The following is a 25,902-nucleotide window of genomic DNA, read 5'->3' on the forward strand; positions in this document are numbered from 1 at the left end:
ATAATAGCAAGGTATAAGAATGTCCCACTTAAAAGGCAGGCACTAAGGAGAAAATTTCACCTACAGATATAAGGGATTATGCAAATCCGAAATTCTGTTAATGGTACACCTGATAACCTAACTCTACAGGTGGAGCTGACCATGATGAATGGTTTTGAAATGACTTGAAACAAACAGAAACAAGGAAGCATAACTACAAAACTCCCCAACAGCCTCATTGGCATTAGTTCACTGACAAAATATTTTATTTAAAATCGAGTCACGAATACTAAAACACTGATTCTAGGAAATTAACAAACTACATACACTTCAGATATATATAGCTCTGGGTATTTTACAGGAGTTGTTTATATTTTGATATTCTCTCACTATCCATGTTTTCTGAAAGCATTATGGTGTTTCTTTAAACATGTGATTAGATTCACAAAATTTCTATATGTAATTGTTACTTAGATTTATTTAGCACCCCCCCACACACCTTTTCTTTTCATTCTGGGAGTGAAACTGTAATTTCACAATAAGTCAGTGGTAAAATACAATTCACTGAATTGAAATTCACTATCAAGTTAAATTTTTAATGCACCTTTGTTCCATAAAAAGCATTTTAAACTCAATGAACTTTATAAGGTGTTAAGAAAATGCTTGGAAATTCAGTAGAGATGAGAACAGTAATAGGAATGAAACTTGATGGATTTATCTGGAATAAATGCAGAAACTGAATAGAGTATTAAGGGATAACCAAGCTAATGCCACAAGTCCTTTTTTAAAATCATATTAAGAAATATTACTTTAGCATGTTACTACTGAAACCTACCAACCAAATCCAATGATGTTAAAAATCTATTTCCCTAGCCCATGAATAACTAGAATAAACCTTTTGACAAATGATGGTATCAGAAATTGGGCATAGAAGATACTGCATATTTTTTAAGTGATCTGATAAGGCCCACATTGAAAAGGAGTTAATTAGTAAGGCGCATAAGAGATAAATATCTACAGGTGAAACTGTTTGGCAAAGAAATTCTCCCATCAAGAATGACAAGGAGAACAGTCAACAGTTTGTGTGATGCCATTTCAGTGGTACTACAAAGATCTTTTATATCAAGAAATATCTCCTGTTTTCCAAATACTGACTGATGCCAAGCACATACGTTTTGAGTCATATTTTAATATTTTTGAGTAAAACTTGTGTTTCTGTTAAAATAAATATCCACAGGATGTTTAAGATAGTAAATTGTATTAGTTACCTACACTTTAGTATAAATTAGTATACTTTCCCACCACACTCCTTCAAGCATGACTTAATAAGAGGTCAGGAGAATCAGGAGAAGAAGAGAGTGCTACTGAATGTTCAAAGAGGTCCAGACCAGTGCAAATATCTACTGGAGTTCATAGATACCAACAATATCCTGCAGTCTAATCTTAATACAAAAATATTTTCATTCAAACTGCACAGCTAAATAATCATTTTACTAATTGGTTAATCACATAGTTTTTAAATGTTAATTTTAAAAAAAACTAAGTGTAGTGTACAAACTATACATATGTCATATAAATATATAAAATGCACACACTGCCCATGTTTCATGTATTCTCCATTTCCCTTTTTCCTTTCCCATCTGATCATTTTCTTTCTTACTCTGAAAAGCAATAATCTACATATATAACTGAAGGAAAATTAGAAAGAAAATTGTTAAAATAGCTCCCTATAAAACATATCACAACAGCTGCTAGCAAAAGAATATATTCCAATGTAGCAGAAACAGATAAGGGAAATAAACACTGAAATGATGAACAATGAAATTTGATTATTTCCACTCTTTTTTATGACAAATTTATTGCTTAGAATGAAATGCTGACAAGCAATTACAATTGAGTTAATTGAAACATATAAAACAATAAAAAGCACAATCAGATTGCAATTCCATAGAACAAAGAAGTGATTTCTGAACTTTTTAGGGTCTTAATGTTTGAATGTTCTTATCTTTTAATCCTAGTGCTAACTGATTTATTTTTTGCTTTAAAATTAATATTTAAAAGACTTCTTTCTACTTTGGAACAGTTTGGGAGGTGTCTAAACGCCAAGGGAAGATGGATTCCATTCCATTAGAGATGAATTTTCTGTGGTTTAGGCAGAATGTAAAATCATGTGTTTGGTGAAGGTGGGATCAGTGGGAGAGAGACAAACAACTAAGCCAAAATGGTCAAACTCAAAAGGGGTGGATAGATAGACCAACTGACATAGTGCTTTTCTCTTGAGTGGAATGTTAGCTACCACTGTTGGCCCTTCCCCTAACTCAGTTTCCTTTTGCATATTTATTTGATGATAGGGTGAATGAAATTTTACATATTGTTTTTTCCATCTTTGTGGACTGAAGCAAGATTCATTAAGAGTCCCTTTTTAGAATGTTAGTTTCATGAGGGGCTGACGTTTCATTCACAGATGTATATTCTAAGTGCCTTGAAGAATACCTGGTACATAGGTGGTCGCAGTAATATGTTGAGCACACTTGGCTGGCTCCCATAAATTGCCAATGGCAGCCCTCAGTTGTAAATGACAAGCCAAGAAATTCCTACACATTTCCAAATGCTTTTGGGGGACAGTTATACCTCCAGTTATGAACCACAGATGGAAAATCTAGGTGGTAAAGGAAGTCACTTAATGCTAAATCACTAAAGAGCATGACAGCTTCTTTATAAAAAGCTTTTAAATCATATTATAGGCATATTAAAAGTTCACATTTAGTGTCTATGTTATATTTTGCTGAGTAAATATATTTTATTTTTAGTAATTTCTCTTCTGCTAATCAAGAAGGAATGTTGAGACTTGAAGCACAGATTCACTTTGGCCCATTTCCACACAAAAGCAAGATATTCACTGAGAAGATCTGAATGTGAAGTTTTAACTACTTCCTATAAAAAGTAAATTTTCAGCAATAAATGACATCCTTTAGTCTACATGTAAATACAGATTTATCATGGATTAATTCTTGCCCCTATCTTCCAAAAAGGGCAAATTAGATCAAGGTTGTCAGAGTAAAATTTTTGAATAAGCCATTTCATCCTTGAAAATTTATCCAAAGAAAACAATTTTTAAAAATGGACATAAGAAGGAGCATCTAGGTCATTCAGTAAGTTGAGTGTCTTGACTCTTGATTTTGGCTCTGGTAATGAACTCTGGGTTGTGGACTAAGCCTCACATCAGTCTCTGTGCTCAGCACAGAGTCTATTGGAGATTCTCTCTCTCCCCCTGCCCCTCCCACCACTTGTGTTCTCTCTCTAATAAATAAATTTTTTTAAAAAAAAATAGACATAAGAAAAAAACTTGGATGTGAAAGTTATTATTTTCTCCATCACTAGAAAAAAAATACAAACCACTTAAATGCTAAAGATGCATAGAATCATTTACCTCCACTTCACAGAATGTCATACAGAAACTAAGACAATAATTATGAAGCATATATTATAATAATAAAATGAAAATTTCTGTAAAAAGGACTTTAAGTGCTATATATAATACACATAAAATGAACTGAAATAAAACAGAAAACTGGTTGAACAGAGTAGAACTGGATGAGAAAGAAAAAATGTAATGTACAAAGGTGGGTAAATCTGGAAAACGTTCACCATTAATCTTGTATTTGACGCTAACTGCCACAGTGACTCTAAGCCTTCTGAGAAGCAACACCAAAAGGGAGATGTGATTGCCAAATGAGTCTTTCTGGCCATACAATATTTTTTTTTTTCTCACTAGAAACATAATTGCATGACAGAAAACAGAAATAGGGTCTTTCCCCTATAATGGTTCAGAAAGACAACATTGTTGAATATAGCAAGCAATATCCTCAACAATATTCAACAGAATAACAAGCAACAGCATGCACTTGTAATGGAAAGACAAATAGAACCACAATTAAAAATTGTCTTTGTTTCATGCCTGGAATAATATAAAACCATGTCTGCATATGGACCAAAACCAAAATAGAAGTGAGGAAAATATAGTTTAACTTTCTAGAGCCATACTTTAGATAGATTACACTCTGATGTTCCAATATTGGGACATTTATAAGCTATTTCTATTCAATAAACACATGCACTAAAATAAATTACAGGCTAGGGTATCAATTAATATGAGAAAGTCATCAAAGTTGTAGTGGCTAATGTCTATCTTCATTGTAAATATAGTCCTTGAAAACATAGCTAAACCCCAATATTACTGGCTAGTAGTTTTAAAACAATTACATTCATTTCTACCAGTCAAAATCTTTTAAAAGGGTAGCAGGAAATCTGGAGAATAATCAGTTTATGAGGGGCCCCAAGAGGCTACAGTGCTTCCCTTTGTTTGATCTATAAATTATTCAACTATGAGAGGTTCTTTAGTTGTATTGACAGAATGATATCAAAAAGGTTTCTGACTCCTATTCTGATATTTACAGTCAATGGGCAAAAGATACTACCTTTATGTCCTCGAAGAGCCAAAGATGAAGAATTATGTCAATATTAGATTTTGAACATTCAAAGCTCTCCGTCATGGGTGCACTTTTGCAAAGCTGTTTATTTATTTATTTTTAAAGATTTTATTTATTTATTCATGAAAGACACACAGAGAGAGAGAGGCAGAGACCTAAGCAGAGAGAGAAGCATGTTCCCCCCCAGGGAGCCAGATTCAGGATTCTATCCACTGAGCCACCCAGGCATCCAGCAAAGCTGTTTAAATAAGCACCGCCAGGCATGAGATGAGCACTGGGTGTTATACTATGTGTTGGCAAATTGAATTTAAATAAAATATTAAAAAAATAAATAAGCACCTCCAGACTTTGAATTATGTCAATACTCTGCCTATTCCCCAAAAGGACTCCACATTCCCCACCCCCCTTCCTTGCCTGTTTTTACATTAAAAGAAAACCTATACATTAGCAAATTCACAGGATTCCTTGACTTTGTAATTAGAGACAACATGGGGAATTTTGTCCCTAAAGAGTCGTCAGCAAAGCACACTACTATGCCTTGTTGCACTGGATTATAGAAAATTTAATCTCCATTGTGAGAATTTCTGGTTGAGAAGGTACCATTTCAAGTCCTTGGGTAGATGGCATAAGCTGATTTAAAGTCCTCGACTGCCCAGTTTAGTTACTATATGCAATCCAACAAGTGGTTTAAGAAACACAATACAGATCTTTCCATTTACTCCTTCATGGGTTGTGGGATAAAAATTCACAGTCATCCACTTAGGGATTCTTTCCTTCATTCACCAAAATTAGTTAGACTCTCCCTGGTGAAAGATATCATCCAAAGTATACTTGGAGAAAATGTGGGACTCAAACTTAACAAAATGACAATTTCATGGGAGGGAAAAATGTTTAAACCACTAACCACTTATAAGGTGGAATACCCAAAATTCTTTTTTAGAGATATAACACTCATGTGGTGAGGGTCCAGAGGAAGTAAAGATGAATTGAGGGGGAACTTTCATTCAAAAGAGGAGAGTATTAGAAACATCAGCATTGTGAGGGACAGAAGGAATCTATGTGAGAAATAGGATCCCCTAGAGCTTTTCACATTTCCCCCTCCTATCCTTTGGGCTAAACGTCCTCTTACCACATGAGAGAAACATTAAAATTGTTCTAGGGACTTTAATAAATGCTAACCACCTCTCAGGAACTTTGTACTCACAGAATTCTTTTTGTCTTCTATACACTTGAATGAGGGATAAAGAGAAGAAGATGGGCAAAGCCCCAACACAAATCCATGCAAACCAACCAGTTGCCTTCAGGGAATTAATGGATTCTGACTCAATTTATCACAAGTTTCTGAACCGGATGATTTTTTTTTTTGATGGCACATCTGGCAACATCATAAAACCGCCAAGTCCCAAGTGATTAGACAGGAATTACTTTTGTAAATCATTTATGACTATTACTGATGTGAGCTCATTCTGAGCACCAAGCGACAGAAGTAGCCAAGGACAAAGAAAAAAACTCTGGGGGTGGGGAGAAGATCCTTTCTCTTCAAGATGCCTTTTAGAAAGGGCTGCCATTTATCATCTGAAACTAGAAAATTGCCGTCATTAATAGATTGGAATTAATTAAGCATACCTCAAGGAATCACCCAGCAGTCTCTTTTTCATTTGTCTGTTAAAGAAACACATTCTTTAGTTGAGCAGTTGAAGCTTTCCATGAAAAAATGTGGCACACTGTGACCTCGGAGAGAACTTGCCAGTTAAACATCTCCTGCTGTGCTCTGTAATGCAAGTCCACAATAGGATTAGGGAATACTTCATATTTTCCCCCAAATAAAAGGAACATATTATTGCACATATCAGGATCTTAATGACCACACAAAAGAAGGCTTAGACATTTGGAAGCATAAAATGTCTCCTCCAGTGGGTGTTTCAGTGTTGCAAGTGTGTGTCTGGGGGATGCAGCTGGGTGGGGAGGGCTGGGGCGTGTGGGAGTGCATTCGCCGACTATTCCTTCCAGTGGCCAAAGAAAATTAATCCAACTGAGGAAAATGCATCCTTGAATCCAGTTGCTTCTGCTGAGGTAGCTGTCCTGTGAGAAAGAGGCTTCGCTCTTGATATTATTATTTTCCATTTCACTTTCTCCTCTTCACATTATTCCTCTTCTCACAACTCCCCGCCTCCTTATAAATATCCCACGCCGAGGGACAAATCAGGCCTGACTGAAGCTCTATGTAGGGCACCTCCAAGCATTCTTTCACTCAGTCCTAATGCGGCCCTACTTCCAGGCAGATAAAATTTGGACATAGCAATGCCAAGAGGACAGTCCTAGGGGTGCTGATTTATCCAAGGATCTTACAGCTGGGTCACACGGAGGTTTTTCTGACTTCAAGATCTATGCTTCTAAATGTGCTGCTCTCCATTTTCCATGATCTGGTGCCCTTTAGCGTGGATTCAAAATTGTTCTGTGAGGGAAAACCCTGTTCCTATGGGCCAGGCAGGCCTTGGGCTCCTTGGTCCCTGTCAAGGGAGTATAACCTCAAATTCATGGCTTCTCAATGCTCACAAAAATCCTTCGCTGAGGAAAACAGTTTTTATGGAGAACTGCCTGAAGGCTATGAAGACCATTTATTTATCTTGACACTCTAATATTTATTTTTGGATTAAGTTTGGATTGTGAGAGAGCTGTGTACCTGGAGACATTGTTTGGGACTCCCACAGGGACCTGCTTTCACCGAATGAGGTTTGGAATGATTAATTTGGCCTACATTGAGGGATGTTATTAAAAACACAAGCACACATATACAGAGTTGGATTTACTGTGTCTTTGGGACGTGCTTCATGATTCAGTCATCTGTGCTTCTTTAGATGGCCAGGTGACTTCATTTTACGAATTCTATCAACTATATGACTGTGGGGACCCTCTACTTGGGACTGGCTTTTAGGTTGTCTGAGCTACGTTTATTATCTACCTCACAGGACACATTTTAACACACTAGCCTCAAGATGGTTTCCACCCATTTTCCTAATATTTATTTTCCCCTTCCCCAAATAAAATTCTTTATAATTTTTAAAAATTATATATATAATTTTTATAAGTTGTCATGAAAAAATTTTCCTCAAATGAAATAGGATATAAATGAGTTAATTTAAAAAATGCTCACCTATTTGTTGTGAAAAAAATGAGATAACATATATAGTTTCTCATAGATGGTAATTATGATTTTTATACAGTGATGCTAATAACATTTATAATCTATCTAGAGTCTATTAGCACAGAAGAGGCCTTGGGCATGGGTAGAGTATATGGATACCATATGGTACAATCTTTGAAGAAGTCGAGAGAATAAATTTCGTACCCTAAGATATTTCCTTGGAAATTCTACCAGAGTCTCAGTGAAGTCAGGACCTCAGCTTAAAAGTTACTATTCCAAAGTGCAAATGTCCCTCTGAAAGGTTAATTCCTTGGAAATGAAATGGAATCAGGCATGAACACCTTTAATGGGATGCTTCAAATATAAGGATACTGATGGAGGTAGGATATTTGTTTCAGTTAAATTTAACTGAATTAACACAATGAAAAGTGTCCCTTCTTTTATTTTAGTTAATTCCAGAAGCTATTATTCAATGCATTCATGCACACAAGAGGCATTCAGTGAGTGTCTACTATGAGGGGCCAAGCACTGAACAGTGAGGTGATTAGGGTAAGCATGACCCCTGAATACAGATAAAAAAAACATTATGGATAGTTCCATGATCCAGAAATAAAAACTATGAGTATGTTCCCCAGTCTCTGTCCTAAACTTACAAAAACACCCCCAAATATACACAATATATATCTAAGATAAAGAATATTAAATATTTTGAATATCTTAGTTTTTAATAGTTAAGACTTCGTTCTATTAGTTCTGTAACTTGTGTTTTCCACTGAGCATTTTCATGTCAATATATTCACTTCTCCATCAAAATTCTAACAGTCTGCTTATTATTTTCATTCTCTATTATAATCAGTCACATTTTATTAGCAAGGAAGGTTGTCTCCAGCTTTTTAAAAAAAATAAACAAGTCTGTGCTAATATCTGTTTTCCCAAGCACACTAAAACATTTACTTCTCACAAATAAATTCACAGGAGCAAAAATGCAAAGCCGTCAGTATGAATATTTTAAGGCCCTTGTCATTTACTGTAAAATTATTCCATAGAAAGGATGTATCAATTTTCATTCTCCCTATCAAGGCTGCACTGAGTATGCTGTTCTCTGTAGCCTGAATAACAATGGGATCATTCTTTTAAATCTTTGGTTTCTAAGTAAGAAATAAAATCTTAATTTGCATTTTTCTTTTAAATTTGCTTTTGTACAATTACTTTTAAGACAGAAATTAAAAAAAAATATTTTCACTGGCCATTTCCCTTTCTTTCAGTAAGTGAATTTCCTGCTTCAGGCTACTGCATTTTTCCTGTCTTCTAGTTCTAGCACATAATAGATATAATTATAGTTTATCTTTTTGATGTACCTCTAATAACTACAAAAATAAACCTAACGTGTGCATGTGTTATAAAACATACTAATAAATATTTAATAATTAGAACTCTATAACTTCTGCTGCACACACCCATGTGCTCCTTCTCTATCCCATCCACTTATCTATTCTGTTTAACCTCTCGGAGGTATATATTACCTTGAATTTGGTCTTTATTATTCCCTTGGCTCCTTAATGCACAGCTTTATTACATATATTTCTCTAACCACTATTTCTCTTGAATTTATAAAAAATATTACAATCTTATATATAGCCAAAAAATTTGTTCAACTCAACACTATGTTTTTATGATCTATCCATGTTGTTGCTGTGAATTCATTTTCAGTGATGGGTACTACTGAATTTAGCGACCATGCCACCATTTATTTTTTGCATTTATCTGTTCATAAATATTTGGCTGGTATCTAATTTTTTACAATTTACAAACAGTGCTACTATAAACTTTCTTAAACATAAATCCTAGTATTCATATTAAAGAGTTTTTCTAGGATAGTTACCTAGAAGACAAACTGCTCAATAGTAGGAAATCTGAATATTCAATTTTATAGGATAATGTGAGCCATTTCCAAGAAGATGATAGTAATTTAGGCTCTCACCAGCAATATATCTCAGAGTATCTGTTGATTGACATTCTCTCCAACACTTGGTATTGTCACCACACTTAATTCATGTAACTTTTATGGCTATAAAAAGGCATTGCATTTGGTCTTGAATTATACATCCTTATTACTAATGTGAAGTTGATACGGTGTATTTGAATTCTTTTTGAGTAGAATGAAATCTATTGTATATTTTTGGTTTGAATTATTTGCCTATTTTTCTGTATTGGACAAGTTCTTTACATATTATTTACATTCTGTCTTTGCCCATTGTGTTTGCAATGGAAGTGGTGGATTCCCAGTGTCAAGCCTTATCTTCTTCTGTTATTCCATAGCACTTCTCTGTTTGCCCAAATACCAGACACACATCGTTGCTTTCTGTCCTTGAAGCAGGGATTAAGAAATTGTGGCAAGTACTAAAGAACATGTTAACTGGAACACCTGGGTGGTTCAGTGGTTGAGCATCTGCCTTTGGCTCAGGGCATGATCCTGGGGTCTAGATTGAGTCTCACTTGGGGCTCCTTGCAGGGAGCCTGCTTCTCCCTCTGCCTACATCTCTGCCTCTCTCTCTGTGTCTCTCATGAATAAATAAACAAAATCTTTTTATTTTTATTTTTTAAATAAACAAAATCTTAAAAAAAAAAGAACATGTTAACCTTTGCAGCAATATGCATATACTTACCCATTATGGGATTCAGAACTGAACAAAACAGTATTATTGATAGTGCTACATGCATCTTTTGATTTTTTTTTTTTTTTGGCTTTGGTTCTGGAATTAGATTTTTTGTGGAAGAAGAAAGAAATCCCAAAACTTTCCATAGGAGGTCAGAACAAGAGTCAAGGATGATATGAAGACCACTTCCTAATTCAGAGATTTCCATCAGAACTCAAGGAAATCCCTAATCCTTGTTTTGTCAAATATTCCTTTAAGCCATTCTGATAAAATGCTGAAAAGTAGCTTTCTTTTGAACTATGTGGTCATTATTAAAGCTCTATTCGCTTGTATGAAATGTCAAGATAACTTTTTCCTCTAAGTACTTATTTTTGGATTGGCCAATTTCACAACCATTAAATATTAGAGTAGCTTGGTATTAGAAGCAAAACCATAATGCTTGAGAAATGTGCATTATTATACACATCACTGAAATTCAAGCAAGCATTATTTGAGATGGTTTATAGAAACAAAGTGACCTGCAGAGCCTGCAGGCCCTAAGAGGTCAGGAAGGTTCAGCTTTTGCTTACGTTCTCTGACTCTGAGAGGAGCCCATCTGTGAAAGAGAACCCGAATACATGTGTATTTCTTGGATGTGGCCTCTGTGATAAGTACAAAATTATTAAACAGGCCATGGTTACTGATGAAAGAGAGTCCTTTCCAATACCCAAGTGTAAAATCACCCTCTGGAGAATTCTGGCTGAAAGGAAAATCTTTAGGGTACAAATTCTGGAAAGTGAAAACTTCTACATGTCTAATATGGACTTCTAAGAAATACAGAAAAGTACCCGTGTGTGTAGAACAGCCTTTATATTTTGGAAGCAATCATCAGAATGTCAGTCCTAAGACAGCACAGGTGTTTGCTTCTCTGAGTGGCCAGATTTTGAATGCAGAGCATTGATAACAATGATTGCTACTACTGATATGGTTTTTACTGTTACAGCCCTATTATAAACAGTGTAAGCACTGGTAGCTGGACAGTGCTAGTAGACGCTTCCATGCCTTAACTAACAGCCATCTCACTGTGACCCGTTGAAGGTACTGTTATTACCCTTATTTCACAAGCTGAGGAAAATGATGTACAGAGGTTCAACTATGTTCAAGGACCCAATTTGGGGGTTGAAAATAGTAACTCCCCCATTTTTAAACATCCTCCTCCATCCCCCAAAATTATCTACATGAATACCATTTTTGGTTCAACGGGATGAAGCTTTCCTAATTAGTACATTTGTCTTTGTAAATTCCCCAAGGTTAAAGGCAATATGGAGGCAGTACCTCTCACTAGTGCCACATTTTGTAGCCCACCACAAAGCAATGGCTACATAACTTGGTACTGTCATTACTGCGCACAGGGCTACAGATAACTACTGTCCTTGGTCCCAGAACTCCCTAGAAATTTTGTTTTGTCTAAACATCTGCAAAACTAACAGATATTTGATAAAACACCTCAACACTAAATTAACAATATGCACTCTCATTAGAAAGGGGACATTCTCATCAATATGATGACTTTTTGAGATTTTAGCAAACTGAAAAAAGTAACTTTATATATACAGATTTTCATATTATTAAATGTATCTTATTATATAAGAAAACAATGGCCCAGCCACCCACTTTACAGAGGGTGAAGGTAACCAGACAAAGGTTTAGTGAGGCTCAGAATGGTTAAGTTTATACATGGTACAACTTTAGTTGGCTTCCAAAATATTTTAAAAGGCTTTTGGCTATAAGTAACTAAAAAAAAAAATCCCAGATACAGAGAAGTAATGGGAATCGATGTAAAGACCAGGAAACAAACAGAACTAACCATAAGACAAAACTAGGTCTGAGTATTAAAAAAGAAGAACACAGTATTAAAGGAAGAATGCCCAAGTGCCCAGGGCTATCAGATGAACCAATAATGATGTTTGAGATAATCAATGACCAATAATTATAGTAAGATCACAGCCACCAATAAACCCCCAGGGACTGCAACTTGAAATATTAATTTGTTTTGGTTTTGTTTTTTATAAATATTTTATTTATTTATTTGAAAGACAGGGAGACAGCACAAGCAGGGGGAGCAGAAGAAGAAGAAGCAGACTCCCAACTGAACAGGGAGCCTGATATAGGGCTCAGTCCGAGAACCTTGAAATCATGACCTGAGCCAAAGGCAGACACTTAACTCACTGAGCCACCTAGGTGCCCCTGAAATATGATTTTGTTAAATTAATGACTCTTCTGGAGAATTCTACAGGCTCCAATACAATAGTGATGAGTAACCCTGCAGAGTCATGAGGCAAAGGGTTTAAAATTAAGAGTAAAATAGATATGAAAGACATGTGAAGGTCAAGAAAGGGAGTATAAATTTAGTAACCAAAATAAAGCCAGAGAAATAAAGACATATTCATTAAAACAAATTTGATCATTGTGATTTATGACCATGGACTTGTAGCCACCAGAATCAAGGGAGATTGGCTTGGAAAGGAAAGGAAAAAAAAATACTTTCCTGAAATATTATTCATTATTCCAAGCCAAAGCAGCCACATATTGCAGAAGAGGTCTTTGTGAGCATAAAATTATGAGAAAAATAGCTAAATTACTAGATACTTTCAGATGGGGAGGGGGTGTGGGGGGAGACCAAAAGCACGATTTTTCCTCCTTCAATAGTAGGAAGGTATAATTTCGAATTAGAGTCCTGATTAGTTAGTTTCCTAGGATCACTATAACAAAGTACCACAAATAGCTCTGGATACGAGAAGTCCCAAACCAAAGTACATGGAAGGCTTGCTTCCATCTGAGGACTATGAGGGAATATCTTTTCCATGCCACTCCCCTATTTCTATTCATTTGCTGGCAATCTTTAGTGGTCCTTGCTTTGTAGAAGCATAACTCCAACCCTTACATGGCACTCTCCCTGTATCTCTATTTTTGTGTCCAAATTTCCCCTTTTCATAAGGACACAGTTATACTTGATTAGGACCCACCCTAATGACTTCATCTTAATATGATCATCTGAGAAGATTCTAAGTAAAGTTACATTCATGCATAATGGGGGTTAAGACTTCAGCATCTTTTGGGATATGCAAACTCAATCTAGAATAGTTCTGTACGTTTGTCCTGGTAAATCCTAAAATGATGTATCATTGGAAGTGGATTTTTTTTAATGCAAGTATAATTAATATAGTATTACATTATTTTAGGTGTACAGCATAATGATTATATAACATGATATGATTCAAAAAACTCTATACAGTACTCTGTGCTCATCACAATAAGTGTATTCTTAACCCCATTTACCTATTTCATCCATCCCACCCACTTTCTAACAACCACCAGTTTGTTTTCTATATTTAAGAGTCTGTTTGTTTTTTTGTTTCTTAAATTCTTAAATTGATGAAATAATATTTGTCTTTCTCTGACTTATTTCACTTAGTATTATACCCTCTAGATCCATCCATTTTGTTGCTAATGGCAAGCATTCATTCTTTCTAACAGCTGAATAATATTCCTGTGTGTGTGTGTGCATGTGTACATACACACTACATCTTTATCCATTCATCTATAGATGGACACTTGGGTTGCTTTCACATCTTGACTATTGTAAATAATGCTGCAATAAACATAGGGGTGCATATATCTTTCCGCATTAGTGTTTTCATTTGCTTTGGGTAAGTACCCAGTAGTGGAATTACTGGATTATGGGTAATTTTCTTCTTAAAATTTTGAGAGACCTCCATACTCTTTTCCCACAGTGGCTACACCAGTTTGCATTCCCACCACCCTGCACAAGCATCCCTTTTTCTCCACATCCTCATGGATCCTTGTTATTTCTTATGTTTTTTTTTTACTTTAGCTATTCTGACAGGTGTGAGGTGATAGTTCATTGTTCTGATTTGCATTTCCCTGATGATGAGTGATACTGAGCATTTTTTGGTGACAGACTCTGACATGACACACAAGTAAGAACCAATTACTCTGATAAATTTACCCAGTAAACCATCAGAGAGACTCAAAGGTGCCTATTTCAATACTTAACGCATATGTGTCAAATAAATATTGAAAGAGTAAATTCATGAATAAGAAAACATTTGATTCCCTCCTGTATACCTTGGAGACACTGTTTACACATCAAGAAATAGGGGCTAGGGCTGGATGGCTCCTTGCCAACCCCACATGCCTTCCAAGATGGGAAACTTTAAACACTTTCCACAGGTCTTCTGCATATGACTTCGCCATGACATATCACTGCCCCATGCCTGACATGATCATCAGATTTGGTTTCACAAATCTTTTCCTGTCCATGACCCTTACTGACTTTCTTTCAACAGCTAGAACATTTAAGTTCCAAGCAGTTTAGTTGACACTGTAAACTATTCTTCACTCACCCATCCATCCATCCATCCATCCATCCATCCATCCATCCATCCAATCATTCCAGCAATCCTCAAGATATTGAATGTAATACTTCTTTTAGTAACATATTTTATAACATCTGCTTTACTATCTTAAAATGACAGTCATAGATAATATAGCCCACCTATACATATAATTTCAAAGAAATCAATATATGGTCTTCACTGCAATATAAAGAATGAATTCAGGGATCCCTGGGTGGCGCAGCGGTTTGGCGCCTGCCTTTGGCCCAGGGTGTGATCCTAGAGACTCGGGATAGAATCCCACATCGGGCTCCCAGTGCATGGGGCCTGCTTCTCCCTCTGCCTGTGTCTCTGCCTCTCTCTCTCTCTCTCTCTCTCTCTCTCTCTGACTATCATAAAAAAAAAAAAAGAATGAATTCAAAGAAAGTAAATTGTAATAAAATAATAAGTATTTCAATGTATAAATGCTCAGGAATAAAGAAGCAGTAAGATGATTATTGTGTAGAATTACAGTGAATATTTTACCTACAAATGCAGACTGATAAAAACATGTGGTATGGGTTAGTCAGTGGTGACATTGTAATCTGAAATTGTAAATGACTCTTAGGAACATTCCAAACAAAATAAAGATCAGCCTACTCTCCATCTACACAGCAATTATAGTTCTAAATAATTCACGGTATAATAAAAGCACATAGTATTTTGCATTTATATGTAAAATGGAGTTATAGGTAAGTTCAGTTAATCATAATTTATTTGGGGGGGAGTGTTCTTAACATGAATGTCTGGTGAACAATGGGAAGTCAAGGAGGACATGAAATAATTCTGTATTATTTGCAACTCTCGTGCATAGTGCAAGACATTCAGCCTCCCAGCCCTCACCCCCTAAATGCCTAAAGTGTTGCCAATCATGGTGACATCCAAAAGCACACTTGCAAATTGTCAAAGTCCCCCATCAGCAAGAACCATAGATTTGGTCATTCTGTGAACCTTAAATGAGTTTTCCCTGTATGCCAGGCATCAAGTTATCAGATGAGTAAAGGAGGGAAAGCTATGAAAATTACTGAAGACAGCAGAACAGGACATGTAGAGTAAATTACCATATGCATAGCGGGTATGTGGGTGGGAGGGGTGTTATAAGCTTTATAAAATCAAGGCCTTAAAGAATAGAGAACAATCAGAGTTTGAGATCCAAATTATTTTAGGCAATTATGATTTCCCCATAGGAGTGCAAGATCCTTAAAGACAGAATGTTTTTAAAACCTTTGTAGCACCTCAACATCCACATCTAACATACAGGTGTGAAAAGATGACTGGCCAGAGCAAGAAGAACTGAAACCCAGTTCTATCATTTTTGCCTGAGCAATTTTAGGAAAGTTGGTTATCTTAGTCTTCCTCTATTTCTCTTTTCCGGATGGCAGATAGAGGTAATGTATGTAGCACACTAAACAGATGACAGCTCTTTTAATCCTTATTCTCATGGAAAGTGAAAAAAGCAAGAGTGCTGATGGTACCACTGGCTGTTGGTTGGTTCAGCAGCCTCAAGTTCTTGGAGGTGGCATGGAGGGAACATAATGGGGCCAGAATGTCTCTTTCTCTGTCTATCTTTTCCTCCTTCCTTCTTTCCTTTCTTCTTTCCCACATTCCCTTCCTCCTTCTCCCCCTCTCTTTGTTCATTTAAATTCCTAAAAACAGGGGCACCTGGGTGGCTCAGTGTTTGAGCATCTGCCTTCTTTGGCTCAGGTCGTGATCCCAGGGTCCTGGGATCGAGTCCTGCAGCATGGCTCCCTCTGGAGCCTGCTTCTCCCTCTGCCTGTGTCTCTGCCTCTCTCTGTGTCTCTCATGAAACATAAATAAAATCTTTAAAAAATAATTAAAATAAATAAACTACCAAAAACCATTCAACTATTTGAGGGATCCAAAACAGAAAATAGAGAAAAAAGACATAATAGGGGGCTGTATCACTTTGATAACACAGCATAAATCACCAGAGCTTCTGTGGTACTGCTTGAGATATATCCTGAAGATGGCCCAGAGGGCAGCCATCTGGTGGCAATTTTACCTGTCCTCATATTCATCTACCTTGTATGGAGGTTAATCTCCTATCACTCAAGGTTATATGAATGAGTTTTTCATCATTAGGACCAAAATAATTCATCTGAAATGTACAGGAGCTGCAGATTGATGATTTCATCAGTACAGAAATTTGGAACACATGGAAAGTCTCATATCTCATAGCCAACTCAGAGCTGTTATGGCTATTTTCAGAAGTTCATCTTCCTAAGGTCAAAAATGCTCCTTTAAAATGTCTCTGTTTATCTAATAAACAGAGTATCTAAAGGAACCTAATATTACGTCTAAACCACCAATCTCTCTCTTCTCTCCATTTTGAGTCTTCTTCTTTTTTTTTTTTTTTGTATACTTTCAATCATGCTCTCCATAGGAATAGTCATTGGCAAAAGTAAGTCAGAGGAAAATCCATTCCTGTTTTTACAATTGTCTCTTTAGACTGAAAGCCTATTTCTATTCAAGAACACACTTCCAGAGTTGAGATTCTCCTTTGGGCATTGTAGTTAATTTGATGAAATTGAACAATAATCTTTCTGTTTCTAATTCATGTTCACATATTCTTGATCCCTTTGGGGTAAAGTTCAACAAACAGAATGAACCCAGCTCCTCATTAGAACTATTCAAAGGATTACATGTTGTACTCGACCAGAGTCTGGAGAAATTGTAAAGACATCAAGAAGAAGACACAAAGATTCCTTTATTGTTGGGGAAGAGAGGCACTGCCTTCCAGTAATCAATACCTGTCCACCTTTAAGGAATAGACTCTTACATACTGTGTATGAGGCTGTAGGCCTACACAAGACCACTGAAAGTGTCTGATCATGCCAAAGACTTAAACTATTTATAAAGCATCCAGATAAAAGTCTTTGACCTCCATAAGCCTCAGAAATTCAGAGATCCTCAATGACCAAAGACAGAAAAATGAGCAAAACTGTTATACTCAGTTTACTGGAATTCCTAACAAGTTTCTCTTACTTTAACTTAGTTTTATCTTGGCTTCAAACAAAAAGGTAAATGGGACACCTGAGTGGCTCAGTGGTTGGATGTCTGTCTTTGGCTCAGTGCATGATCCCAGGGTCCTGAGACTCCATCCCACATCATGCTCCCCATAGGGAGTCTGCTTCTCCTTCTGCCTATATCTCTGCCCCCCACCTCTCATGAATAAATAAATAAAATCTTTTTAAAAATGTGACAAATACATGCATGTGGACCATATTATTATATTCGCTGAATACCAATAATATACTAAGCTCCAGACATCTTAAAACTAGAAATGATCCCTGTCCAGTGGGGTCATTGTGTATGTTTAAGGACAAATACAACTTACAGTAGAAAGAAGAGTATAAAGCAGAGTGCTGGACAATAGGAATTAACAAGTTGGTTTTAGTTACTATCAATCTGCATGTATTCAAAACATGATCAACACCTATGGGTCAGTTGTCTTAAAGACCCAACATGAATTCCAGTTTGGCCACATACACTGCTTTAGACAAGCTGCATATACATGGCTTCTCTTAGCTTAAGACAAGAGATAGAAATAATACTCAGTTTATGTCCTGTCATTGGTAACTCTGAGACTCTCAGTCTGTCTCTCCAAAAGGCTGTTGATTTTTTTTTAAGTCAATACCCTATTTTGTGATTTTGACAGGAGAGCACTTTCTGATCATTAAAGAAGCAAGGAAAAGAACTCTCATTTTAAGATTGTAGAGTTAAACGGAGATCATTTTGAGAGAGTCTCTGAAGCCAACACTGTTAATAATATTTTCCAGCTTACAACAACCTATAAAAAAGCACATGTGTGGCAATAAAACAGAACAAGCAGCCATGAAAGGAACCATAAAGAGAGACAGACAGACAGTTGTCCAATTTTCACAGAGAGCTCTGGAACATTCAATTTTGAGCATTCCCTGGCATAGTATATCAGGCTTTCCTCCTGTGGGGAGTCATGCTTGCCTGGAGGTGACAGGATCTCTGCCTTTAGGGCAGAGACTTCCTAACGATGTTAGTGACTTCCTAACAATGGGGCCCGCCCTCAATGCCTCAAGTGGATGAAAAACAATATCTGCTTCCACAGTAATGGATGGAATTAAAGAGGTGAATTCCTTTAAATGTCCTTCATTTCCAAAGACTCTCTGAAGCATCATGGGAAAGAGACAGTCATGGTGGAGTTGTGGGATTAGCTGAGCAGTTAAATTGGCCTTGTTACCCAACACATTGGGAAAAATATTCACTTAGGGGCTCCAAGATTTGGCCTTGGAATCTGGCACCAACATGAACCAGCTGTAATTGCTCTTTGCTTTTTCTAAGCCTCACAGTCTTCATCTGCAAAATGGGACTGTTACTAATGGTTTAGCAGTGGTATTAGGAGGCTATTAAAAAAGATTAAGAATGGCATACATTAAATGCTCAGTGGATTATATACTGATGCTCAATACATGCTAGTTTTTCTTATTACTTATCTCAACTTCCTCTTTTCTTATATGTCTCCAGATTTCTAATCTCATAGAGACTCTACAGTATAGAGATTTAAGTCAGAATTCAAAGACAAGGACATACACACATAGAAAATGTTTAAATCCACCTCTCCCCTGCAAATATTTATTTTCCTTTATGTTATAAAGTTCTGGAGAGCAGATTTTTTGGAAAGCGGTCACATCTTTCACTCATAATTGTGAGTTGTCACAAATGGTCATACCAATGGCCAAGTGCTCCATGCTACAGAACAGAGTTCACCATTGACACACACCAAAGAAAGATGGGATGTTTGGCTGCAGAGGGCATGAAGACAAGGAGAAAATCAGAACTGCCATATATAGAATCCTCACCTGCTACAGTTGTAAAGGCCTTGGAGATTATCTGAATTTACCCCTTTATTGGAACAACTTTTCTTTCAAGTTCATACCTCATCTTTATCTTCACAAGATTTGAATATGATTACTATAGAAGACTATTCTTTAAATAAAAATTGTTTATAGTTGATGTAAGAAAACTTTAGAGAGGTTTAATGACTGTAAATGAGATGGCAGGTCAAGGACTTTTTATATGTGGGAATGGGGATATGTGTATTACCTGAAGGAAGAGGTTAATGTACAAATTTTAAGCTGTCATCTGGGAGAACAGGCTGACCAGAGAATCAGAAGTGAATGGTGAGAAGTGTCAGAAATGGGGGTAGTATCAGTAGCTGCTACAGAAATTGTTCTCACTAGATTTTGAGGTAGAAGGTTCTTGGCCTTCTGTAATTCCATGGTGCTGAAAGAACCTTGTTACAGGGGTAGCAGAATTTATTCTTTCTGGCTGAACTACAGGATCTGGATGTGTGTGGATTAGGAAAGAAACATCAGCAAATCCCATAGTTCAATGACATGACCCTCTTTATGGAGTCATTCCCTACACCCACTCCAGATTAGCTGGCTTTTCCACCCAAGCATGTGTTCTGCTAGTTATTGAGATTTTATAGAATTCAGCTACCTCCCTAAATAACCTCAATACATGAATAAAATTTGATGGTTAATTTTAGCCAAGAGAAAGTCTACATTTAACTTTTAAGACCTTACCCTTGTTCCTGGTCTTTCTAAACCTCAGACTATAACAAGGACAAAGACAACTCCCTGTTCAAGGGCCAACTAACAGCTTGCATATTAACAGCAGCTTCTTTTAATGATTTTCATCTGAGCAGCTTTCATGTACTTTGTCTGTAGCAAGAAATAATAAAATATTAGCCAGCATATAAAGTTAGCCAACTTCAATGTTTCCAGCCTGAATTTTCAGTTCTTCATCCTTTTTCTGCCACTTCTCCAGTCATTTTTCAATGTGCAGTTACTCAGCACCCTCTCCCCAAGGTCCTCAAAGAAAATGATTACTTATCCTCCCTCTTCTGAACTGCAAAACCTCTCCTATAGGTTGGATCATATAAAATTGCTATCATTTGATCAACTCTGATCTAGAACAATGACAATTGCATTACAGTTCAACCTGGTAGTGACAGTCTCTGTGCCTTATTAGTAACTGTGAAACGAAAACAAACAAACAAACAAACAAACCAACAAACCAGCCTTTTATTTAGAGGTGAATGGAGTGGAGCCTTAGGTATTATATAGCCCAGTTCATTCAGGTATAGGCCTAGCTACTGAGACTCAGAATAGCGTAAGGAATTAGAAGATCAAACATCACCACTTAGAGAACAGAGCCTGATTACATTTGGGATGACTTGACTTCTTATCTCCATGGCATGGGTCAGAAATTTTTTTTCTGTAAAGGGCAAGAGAGTAAATATTTTAGGATTTGTGGGCTATCCGGGGTCTAACACTGTAGCATGAAAGTAGCCATAGACAATATGTAAACAAATGAGTGTGGCTGGGTTCCAATAAAACTTTATTTATAAAAACAGATGGCAGGCTGGATTTGGCCCACAGGCTGTAGTTTGCCAAGCAATGCTCTATAGAATTCTTAGACCTAAAAATATCTGCAAGCAGATGGGTGAGGGATCTGTATATTGAAAGTGTGTTCAAGTGTTCATGAATGCTAATTCAGCACAAAGATCTTACTAATAAGCACCTAAAGTAGCCCAAAGTTGCTGGGACCTCGGGTCTACAGCTGCCTAAGGGTTTGCCATCTGCAAGATTACATCATTCAGGATGGGAATAATACTGCCTTAACTCCTTGGCTACATCTACAAAATATAGTTGTGATCTGAGGAAAGAAATACATTCAAATGTGCTATCCATTAGGTTGGCTGACCTATGGAATTGGATACAGGTGCTTCTGGGTGAAATTTTAATAGCTTTAACAATCATGTTGTCAGACTGCTTCGTGTGTTAGCTGAAAGTAACTTCATTTTATCATTTGCATGTTGAGTGAACAGGGTTTGAACTGGCACGTGGGTCAGCAAGATATTTTGAATACAGGCTCTTTTTCTACTTCTCCTGACAGCCAAGAAACCACTTTGGCTGTATCGACTTTCCATTTGAACTTGAGAAGCATGGGAAAATGTTATTAAGCAATTTCAAAGACTTTACTGATCACATATTCTGGTCAGAAATCCAAAACACAGAAGGGAAGAATTATGATCAGGTCATACCAGGAAGGAAAACCAGTTAGTATATATCAGGCATGATAATCACTGTGATTGCAATCAGCATCCCTGTAGTAAAATTCATTCCATCTCTCTGTCCGTCTGTCCAACCATCCAAACATCTTCCCAAACACCCAGACACCTAAACACCCTACTAGTTCTGAAGGCACCCTACCATTTGCTGAGGAATCCGAGTTAGGTGGAGCAAACTTCCTGTTCCCAGTGAGCTAACAACATAGTGGGAAGAAGAAGTTAAGGCACAAAGACCAAAATATCAAAACAATTAAGGTAATACTTCAAAAGAAAATCTTTTAAGTACCAAGCCAATACTGGTAAGAACTCCTTAAAGAGCAGTAAAATTTGAAATAATTACCAGACAGAGCTCTCAAAAGTTATTGTTGAGCTGTGAAAGAGTCTGGAGAAGGCATTATGGCACCCTGATGCATCCCCATGGGATAAATGTGCTTTGTCACCTCCAGGTGTCATATGGCCAACCTATTTCTCAAAGGCGAAAGAGCTCACTGGCTAACCACAGCATGTGCGGAAATAGGCAGGCCTTAAAAAAAAATCACATAATATGTATGTTTTCTTTAAGTAAGTCGTATCAGTCTTGAACAATTCTAACTCTATTTTTATCTTATAATACTTTATACCCAACATTATAGTTAAGAGCAGAGGTAAGGAACAGCATAGTACAGAACCAAAAGTGAATGAAGACACTCACAAAAGCTTATGTGATATGAATTAAACAATTAAAGATACTATCTATACCCAGGAGCAGAGTTAGCGATTCAAAGAAGACCTCACAACCAAAATTGATGTTAAGTCCAGCATTATTGTTAAGTGATTTTTATGGAATCATCTTCTAATCCTCTGTCCACATTATTTATCAAGCAGCCAATTTCTTCAGGAATGTTAGTCATACATATCTGATGATTACTTTTTAGGTTTACATTTTAAGAAATGGAGCAAAATAAAACAGAGTTTTGAATGGACCATATTCTAAAACGCATCATTTGTCAGGTTTCAAATTAGATTTCTGCAATAGAACTAAAAGTACAATTGCAGACCAAGAGAAACCAAAACCCCCCCAAAACAAAAACTTACCCAGGGATATGAACCACCTTGTTTTCTGACATCCATTAAGCCAGCCAACCAAGAGAAAAGACCAAATTGCAGTGGTACTTACTTGCAGGTGATGGGGTACTGCATCCACTTGGAGGAGGGTGGCCGTGAAGGCCATGGAGGGGAGGCAGGGAAAGTCCTCCAATGACTGGTGGAAAGAGCAATGGGTAGGGTGCAGCTGGATAGTGAGTCATGTGTCCATTCACTGCCGGGACGGGACATGCGTGGCTACTGGTGGTCATGTTTCAGGCCTCACAGGATGAAAGGTGCTCTGGGGCTGGAACACATCGCTTCAGGTCTTGAACCAAAGTGAGGGAGGTAAATATGGGGCAAGGATTGAGTCTGAGCTGTCTTCTGGGCAAAAGGCAAAACAGTTCAACATATGACCTTGCTTCTTCTCAGCATGATTTCTCCACCTCTCATCTTGTGTTGATATACAAGAAGGATGCCTTTTTTGTTGAGTGTCTCAATTTAAGGCTGGGAAATGCTATCACTTTAATGATTCAGAGCTGCTAATTCTGTAAGGGAAAAAAAATAGAGTGATAGATAATAAATAAATAAATAAACAAAATAAATAAATAAATAAATAAATATATATATATATATATATATATATATATCACAAGTTAAAAATATCTTCTTCTTTATCAAATTTTATGAAAAATCTCAGGTATTAATCTAGCTCTCCTAGCTCCTGGCTATTCCCCTATATTGACTATTCTTAAATTCTTATATTCTAATATAGAATCAAATTTACAAATAATTTCACAATAGCCACAACTATCCTATATTAAATAGCCATGTCCCCTCACTCTGGGGTAATCTTTCTCCATATTCCTCATCCTGCTTTAAGTTTTCTCCATGGCACTTAAGTTTTTGTGAGAGTGCTTTGTCAGTCTCCCATTAGAATGAACTGACCAGGAGGGCAGAGTTTTTCTGTTTTGTGTACTACAATGTTTTAATCTATTAAAAGGAAACTAGATGGGCCACAGATACTCAATAAATATTGATTGAGTGAATGAATGAATGTTTTTTCTTGCTTCTTTTAGAGACACATTGTTTTATGATGTCCTAACCTAGGTTCTTTCAAGATGTTACATACTTTATGTAAACAAATTCGGGATTTCAACCCATTCTTTTGGAATGAGATACCCAACGAAATAAAATATAATTCTAGGAGACCCCTAGATCCTAAGGAAAGGTAAGTAAGAGATATAGCCAAAGACCCATGAAATGTATCAGTTTCTCATTGTCAATAGTATATGCCTCTCTTGTAAGAACACCATCCATAGATCCACACAACTGCTTTGTGGAATAAAGCAGTTGTGAAATATTATTGTGGAATAATAGTGGAATGCTAACTACTACTAGACACCTGGTGCTGATGTAGGCTGTAGAGATACAGTATGAAACAATGCTAATGTGGATCCTGCCATCACAGAGCTGTCTAGTTTTAACAGCTTCTAACTGAGATCATGTTGTTAAAGAGGGTTAAATTGCTCTGCCCTCACAAAATACATGCAAGGGATGATCGAGACCTAGGACTCCTGGTGACCAGGAATGGAAAAAGCCTGAAATCAATTCTAGGGTGGGCTGACTGTAGACTCCATGGGCTCATTTTGGTCCTGAAGACCAATATTCAGCAAAAGTCTCAAACTCTAGACTCCACTGAAGGAAAGCCCTGAGAGCAAGCCCACATGACACAAAACAAGAACAGTATCTCAGGGCCAGCACAGAGTCACAGTCAAGAGCATGATTCTAGGGCCAGACTGTCTAGGTTCAAATCATGGTTCCATCCCATGGGCAGTGATCTTCTCAACATAGCAGTTTTTATTACACAATGGGGATGATAATAGAATTTACTTCAGAGGGTGGTTGCGAGGGGTACATGAGGAAATGAAGTAACATCAAGAGAAGAAGATTGCCCTGTGTGGAGTCAACACTAGGTCAAGGGCAACCCGGATGGCTCAGTGGTTTAACACTGCCTTCAGCCCAGGGCCTGATCCTGGAGACCTGGGATTGAGTCCCACGTCAGGCTCCCTGCATGGAACCTGCTTCTCCCTCTGCCTGTGTCTCTGCCTCCCTTTCCTTCTCTGTCTCTCATGAATAAATAAATAAAATCTTTTAAAAAACCCCACTAAGTCAAAGTTCATTATTCACATATGTATTGTCTCATCAAATGATATGCTTCTGAGAACAAGCTCACTGGAATAGACAAGAGGCTTTGGGATCAGGGCAGGGAGGAAGTCACAGCACAGTTGTTTGAGGAAAACATTAGGACTAAAACTTTTGTCATAGAAGAAGGAAAGGTGGGATCCGGGTACAGTTGAGAACCAAGACATATTAAGGCTTCCTGACTTCTCAGTCTGTGAAGTTGGCCAGCTTGATTATGAATCCCCACATTTTCTAATTCATAGTAATTTCCATTTGTTTACTGTGTTGTCAAGCACTTCACTTAGGGGCTTTAAGCTCTGGCCCTTAGAGCTGTCCATAGGCAGTTATCCTCATTTTCCAGGTGAGAAAACTAAGTCTCAATGAGTTTGTTTGTTTAAAGAATTTATTTATTTATTCATGTGAGACACAGAGAGGCAGAGACATAGACAGAGGGAGAAGCACAGGCTTCCTATGGGAGTCTGATGTGGGACTCGATCCCAGGATCCTGGGATCACGACCTGAACCAAAGGCAGATGCTCAACCATGGAGCCACCCCCTCAATGAGTTTAATTGACTTAACAGCAATGTCACAGAGTCAGCCTGTGGCTAAGTTACAATCTGAACCTAGATCTGGCTACATCTCTGTGCTTTCCCCTCTACCATGCTGTGCTTTTATGTCACTGAGTGCCTGAGGTGTCCTAGTTGTACCCTACAGGAAAAAGTCCACAAGCTGTTGTGATGTGAGTGGCTGGCCTCACTCAGATGACATTCTCCCCAGGGCCTTGAGTCCCTGGCCTATTAATATTACAAATGA

The 25,902-nt window shown here is 37.2% G+C and overlaps 1 protein-coding gene across 1 annotated transcript in view; it reads right to left on the minus strand.

The window, feature by feature from the left end:
* The window catches only part of RARB (retinoic acid receptor beta), a 722,113-nt gene that overhangs the window by 371,262 nt on the left and 324,949 nt on the right, over positions 1–25,902 (minus strand). Inside the window, exon 4 of the mRNA XM_055320911.1 lies at positions 22,999–23,452. Within this exon, the coding sequence (XP_055176886.1) occupies positions 22,999–23,176 (178 nt within the window). The 5' untranslated portion in view covers positions 23,177–23,452. The remainder of the gene's footprint in view (positions 1–22,998; positions 23,453–25,902) is intronic.

The sequence above is a fragment of the Nyctereutes procyonoides genome, unplaced genomic scaffold (genome assembly GCF_905146905.1).
Source record: "Nyctereutes procyonoides isolate TBG_1078 unplaced genomic scaffold, NYPRO_anot_genome, whole genome shotgun sequence".
Classification (NCBI taxonomy): domain Eukaryota; kingdom Metazoa; phylum Chordata; class Mammalia; order Carnivora; family Canidae; genus Nyctereutes; species Nyctereutes procyonoides.